The sequence below is a fragment of the Pygoscelis adeliae genome, unplaced genomic scaffold (genome assembly GCF_000699105.1).
Source record: "Pygoscelis adeliae isolate BGI_AS28 unplaced genomic scaffold, ASM69910v1 Scaffold84, whole genome shotgun sequence".
Classification (NCBI taxonomy): Eukaryota; Metazoa; Chordata; class Aves; order Sphenisciformes; family Spheniscidae; genus Pygoscelis; species Pygoscelis adeliae.
The window spans coordinates 4,536,182-4,542,376 of NW_008824754.1; the positions used below are offsets into that span (position 1 = coordinate 4,536,182).

A 6,195-nucleotide genomic window follows, 5' to 3' on the forward strand; every position below is an offset into this window, starting at 1 on the left:
CACAAGAAGAATGATTTCTTATGTGCAGATGAAGAACACTGAAGCGCAAAATAATTGCATGTCCAAACTAGACCCTCACACCACTGAGGCAAAAAATCCTTTTCTACCTCTACATCCTTCAGTCTGTGAGATTAAATACAGTTCAGTTTATTGAAACAATGAGTATCAGGGGGAACAACCTGCCAACACACCTCTTTCATTAAAAAGAATTAAAAATCTTAAAAAAAGGTGATAGGGGGGAAAAAACCCATGGAGCTCCTCATTAGATGTTTCCAGGATGTTCTGCTGGTTTTCAGCATGCTAATAATGCCTTTGGGTCATCAGGCTTCTCCTTCTAACACATCTTTCTCTTCTTTCTTTCCCTGCTCAGTCGATTTTGGGGGTCCAGTGTGAAGTGCAGAAGCAGCTGAAGGCCTTTGTCACTCTTGAGCGCTTTGAACGGATCTACAGCTCCAGCATCGCCGGGTGCCGGCAGGTCAAGAAGAACAAGAACTTTGCCTCCGGAGGCTCTATCTTCGGCAAAGGCGTCAAGTTCGCCATGAAGGACGGGCGTGTGGCCACCGACATTATCAGTGTGGCCAACGAGGATGGGCGGAGGATCGCAGCCATCCTGAACAATGCCCATTACCTGGAGAACTTGCACTTCACCATCGACGGGGTGGACACGCACTATTTCATTAAGCAAGGGTCGTCGGAGGGTGACCTGTCCATCTTGGGCCTCAGCGGCGGGCGGAGGACCCTGGAGAATGGTGTGAACGTGACGGTGTCCCAGATCAACACAGTGCTAAGTGGAAGGACTAGACGTTACACGGACATCCAGCTCCAGTACGGTGCGCTGTGTCTAAACACTCGCTACGGGACCACCTTGGACGAGGAGAAGGCCCGTGTCCTGGAGCTGGCCCGACAGCGCGCTGTCGCCCAAGCTTGGTCCCGGGAACAGCAGAGACTGCGGGATGGGGAGGAGGGTGTTCGCTCGTGGACAGAAGGGGAGAAGCAACAAGTGCTAAACACGGGCCGGGTACAGGGCTACGACGGCTATTTTGTGATCTCAGTGGAGCAGTACCCCGAACTCTCAGACAGCGCCAACAACATCCACTTCATGAGACAGAGCGAAATGGGCAGAAGGTGACAGAGAGGGTCGATGCGGTGACTTCTTGCCAAAGACAGCTACTCTTTTGTGGCCACTTACCTGACTGTGTTGTACTCAATCCTTTTTCTAAACTGAACAAGGAGGGGGGGGGCGGAAAATAGAAGGAGAAGGAATAATACGGTTGCACTGTAACTCATGCAACATACTTTTTTTTTTCCTCTTTAATTTGGCCTTCATGCGTTTTTTGCAATGAACAGAAGGAATATTTTGCCGTAGTGTGATCACAGTGAAATTTACTGTCTCTCGTCCTCTTCCCCCCTCCCCCCCTTTGTGAGGAATTTGAAGTGGGGAGTCGTCAACGTACGTCCTTAAGTGTGAAGTGCGAAATGGGTGTCTGTGCTAACTTGTGTCATCCTAACCCTTTCTGATTTGGGGCAGGGACAGATAGCCTTCCACCCGAAACATGGGGAGCCCGCGGCGTGCTGGAGAGCTCTTCCCGAGAAGAAAGGAGATGGAAGACGATGCTGATTCCGATACTCCGAAAGCAACCGTCCAAATCATGTGCCTCAAAAGAGACCTTACAAGTAGTTTTCACGTTTCACTTGGGACATAAAGTGTTTTTTGGGAGCTCCTGCTGAGCAGAAGTAGATTATAGAGGCAAAGGAGCTGATTATATTAACTTGCAAGATGATTCTCTTCCTTCCTGAACTGGAATAAAAAAAGAAAAAAATTCAGTCTTTTTTCATTATGAGAGTAGATACTTTTTGGGGTTTTTTGTGTGTGCGCAAATCCTGGTTTTAGTTAAAAAAAACCTAGCAAAAGCCAAGAAAGGGACTCCTGCTCTATTGAGAAAAGCTAAAATAAATCCTCTCTCTCATACGTAGAGCTGTTCTATAGGTGGATTTAATGCACCCATGTTGTACATTTGCTAATGGCATAACTTCATTAAATGTATAGTGTTTCAGTACACGAGGCTACGTGTTTAACAGTCCACTGTGCTGTATCTGATAAAACCAGTTAATTTTTAGGAAGCTGATTTGAATTTAAAAGTAGTTATAGTATCCCAGTGACATACCACTGAAAATTAGAGCAAGCCAAACCCTGCTTCTCCTGATTCTGGAGCTTGTATTTATTGGCTGGGAAATGCAGTTTTGAGTAGCATGCTGGCAAGTCGTTTATGACTACGGCAGATAAATGTCTCCCGGGGACTTTGGCAGCAGGGATTTTAAAATGGCTTAATAAGTAGCAACAGCTTGTGCGTGGTGGGACAAGAAGGGGAATATTGGAATCAACCCTCTCACTGTTTCTTACACGAGCTCGAATTAAACGGAGAGCCCAGTTGACTGTTAGCAGTGAAGAAGGGGGAGGTTGAATGGAAATGCCCACTACAGAGGGGACCAAGTGCTTTAATAAGAAGCTGCTGACGAAGTTACTCGGCATGCTAATGTAATTTGTATTCACATAACCTCTGTGCTCTGGTATTTGCAAGAGTCCTTGAAATTCAAGGGAACAAGGAGATGAGCTTAGCATCCTCTTCCCTGCCTGAAACAGTCCTGTGGTAGCAAGGGCCATTCCTGCAGGCAGAGGTGTTACCCCACCTCTCGCTGGAGCTCCGGCTGGGGGTGGCCAACCCTGGTCCCAAATAGCCGTCTCTATCACACTGCCATCTGCACGTATCCTGACTCTAAGAGCTCTCACCATGTCTCTCTGAGAACATCTCAGTCCTGATTTTTTTTTTTTTATTCCATCCACTTTGGTTATTGCTTCCCGGTTCTGCAGAGAGATAACCCGAGACGCGCAAATCCATGTCAAGGCTGTTTCCTTACTCGGAGCCCTACAACGCACCCGTCTCCCCAGAGCCAGCTCTTCTGCACTCACGCCACCACCACTGACATCCTCCAACACAGCCTGATACTTCTCTGCAGGCTCCAGCCCCCAAGATAAAGTGGGGGGGAGGCTGTTGGGCATGCACTCCTCGAGCAGCGAAACGTTGGCAGCCCCAATGCTGTCGTGGTTTCCCCATAGATGCCGGCTGCCGGCTCCGTCTGCCTTGCCTGTCTGTTCCTGAGTGCTTGCCAGGAGGAAGGTGATGGGATGGAAATTCCCCCAACAGACTGTTCCTCCTCCAGTTCCCAATCCCTAATACCTTCAGCTGCGTGGCCGGAGTTTTGGCGGCTGCAGAGCCCCAGGGCTGACCCACACTGGGGCCACCCACTGGTATGGTCCTGGTTTTCTTCTGGTGGTCCCTCCTGTTTGCAGCAAGGGTGACGATGCTGGTGCTATAATCCAGTGCTGTACTTCAAACCGTCCCTTGCAGCACTCAACCTTTATTACTTTGGCAGGAGTGAATTGCAGGCAGCTGGGCTAGAAAGGGTATAACCGGCTCCGGCAGAGCTAGCTGGGAGGAGATGCGTTGGCCGGGCCAGCTCTAGGCTTTGGCAAGGGAGCAGTTGCTTCGGGCAGCTGCCTGCCAGGGATGGTTAAAAGGCCGTGGCATTACCGCCTGCGTCGCTGGTATCAACCTCTTGGCAAGCCTTGGATGCCCTGAGGATGCACTGGTGGGCATTAGGGGCAGCATTAGCCAAACCGGCAGTTGCCACCTACTCAAACGAGGCAGCACCCTCTTCCCAGGGCTACCCAGCTCCCTGCTTCCCCCTCCCTGAGTCACTCCAGGGGCAAATCCCTCCCAGGACCTCAAGCTTGTGATGGCTTTCAGTGTCTAAAATGGCATGCACGGAGCAAGAAAGAGCTCTGGGACGCTGGGTCGAAAGGCATAAACCCCGCTGAAGACCTGCAGTGCAGAGAGAGCTCAGCGTGCATCCCATTTACACTGCTCCCATCTAGGTGGCTCCGAAGAGAAGTGGTGCTTCCATATCCATCCGCGTCCATGTGTTACAATGCTAAGAGGAGCAGTGCAAGAGTAAACGGGCCACCTTTCCACGCAGCCAAGGAAAGGAATTCAAGTGTGAAATATTCCTACTGGAGCCCTGCCAGCCTGGGATGGCACCTCAGCAGCCTTACACAGACTCTTCAGGTTATTACACGAGCTAATGACTTCGAGGAGTTCACCCGTTTTTCAAGAGTCTTACGGTCCCGCCGCACGCGTACAGCATGCCTTGACCTGGGAGCCATCCCGCTCTGCGCCACGGCGAAAGCAGCTCGGGTGACATTTCTCAGCATCCTCAAGCAGCGGTAGGATGCAACTGTGCCCGGCTGCCCGCCGGGTCCGCGGGGGTTTTCTCCTGGACCCGCACCCTGCACGGGAACTACGGACATTATGTCAAAAAAGGGAAAAAAAAAAATTATGTAAAAGTAAATATATGTATGTGTTGCTCTTCTCTTTATCAAAGCCTTTAACCAAAAAAATTAGAAGGGATGGCTGTCTAGTGTTGGGACAAACCTGTCCAAAGACAGCTACTACGTTCCTGAACCCTCTGCGTCTGTGAAAGCTTCGCCCTTTCCACTTTACGTAGATGGCAAAGCTAGAAATAAACATTTTCAGTCCCAAAGCCCTAAATTTCACCCTTTGTTAGTGAAAATTGCTTTTTCTACAGGATCCCAAGTGCTTTCCTGTGGAAGTTGCAGGAATGGGCTGTGAAGGCAAAGAGCGCTGAGCCGTGCCCTCCTGGAGGGACTGCACTCCGCTATCCACAAGCATTTCCACACGACTCATGGCCCCATAGCCCCTTCCCAGCCCTTGCCTTGCCCCATTTGTCTCCCCATGGGGCCACGCCGTGGCTGCCCGACCCTTCTTGCTTTGCTCGTGGGCAGGAGGGTAGCACATCCTTGCTTCTCTAACACTGGGAGGTGCTGGGTGGAAATCCCACGGCACTAACCCCCATATCCCGTTGCTTTAGATGCTCTTTCAAAGGCCAGTTGCATGCCAGACCATCACCGAGGGAAAATGTCACCGTGGCCTCATGCGCTTTTATGGCTTAACTTTGAGAAGTCACCATTTTCTTGACTCCTAAAAAGAGGACTTGCTCCTCCACCAAAAGGAGTTTCCCTTCAAAATGCAAAGGTGTAGCTTAAATTTCTTTGAACTCCTGGGCTTGTCTCCAGTCCGAAGGTGGTGGGAAGGATGGTGGCCAAGGCTCACAGCTCGGAGGAGAAAGTCCAGCAGTCTGGAGCAGGGGCTGCAGCTCCCGGTGCGAGCGGTGGGTAAGGACCAGCAGCTCAAGCCCTCACTAGCTGGTGCTGGTACCGAAACATGCTCCATTTGAAGGACCAACAGTGACGGGACCAACTTGCTGTGGCATCCAGACATGAGCCAGTGCCATGAGGGCTCTGCAGCTGAGAAACATCCTGCGTGCTCAGTCCAAGCGAAGAGGAGCAAGACTAATTTGGTATCGCGAGAAATGCCACAATGTTTGTTTCCTCCGAGCTCCTTATTTTTTTTTTCCCCTTTCAACTGAAGATTGGAGCTTGGAAAAATCATTAAGCAGCGGTGACCAGAGGGAATCACGCAGCTCATCATGTCTTTGTCATCACAGCTATTGATCAGAGCCACGATGAAAATGGGCCAACAACTCTAAACAACAGCAGGTGAGAGCCGATGAGACAAAGGTCGTTAAGAGCCCCGATGCTTGATTCGGGTTTAAAAGACACAGATGATTGGGAGCAGTCCCTGAGACACCATTTGGCTGTAACTTAGAAACAGTGAGGGATTTCTGTAATATATCTGTAGATGCTTTATTGAGCGTAGGGATCGGCATGAGATTCTGCTCGGTCTATTATACAGACAGCGTAACCAGAATAAATCAAAATTGTTTAAAAAAAAAACCCTAATAAAGTACTTTTTCAGCTGTGACTTGTAAGTGTCACCGTGATAGATGGCAGTGCAATCCATTATGCAAAGACAAGGCTCTTAACATGAAATTTTAGAATTCAATTTTACGATTTACAGAGAGGGCCCCCCGCGTATTTACGGCACAGCAGTCTGTTTTGATTCAATCTCCGCGTAATTGAAACCAGGGGCAGGGATCTCGGTTAGTCATACGGTCTCTTTTTAAACAGGGAGGAGAAATAAGCGCCTATCACGTTAATGATGGAGCTAAAAAGATTGCTTTGCTTGTTAAATCTTATTTACTTTATCTCCTCGCTCT

At 49.6% G+C, this 6,195-nt stretch overlaps 1 protein-coding gene across 1 annotated transcript in view; it reads left to right on the forward strand.

Moving 5' to 3' along the window:
• TENM4 (teneurin transmembrane protein 4) overlaps window positions 1-1,129 on the forward strand; it is a 619,397-nt gene extending 618,268 nt beyond the window's left edge. The window contains exon 33 of the mRNA XM_009323472.1: window positions 371-1,129. Coding sequence (XP_009321747.1) covers window positions 371-1,129 — 759 coding nt within the window. The remainder of the gene's footprint in view (window positions 1-370) is intronic.
• Window positions 1,130-6,195: the final 5,066 nt, after the last annotated feature.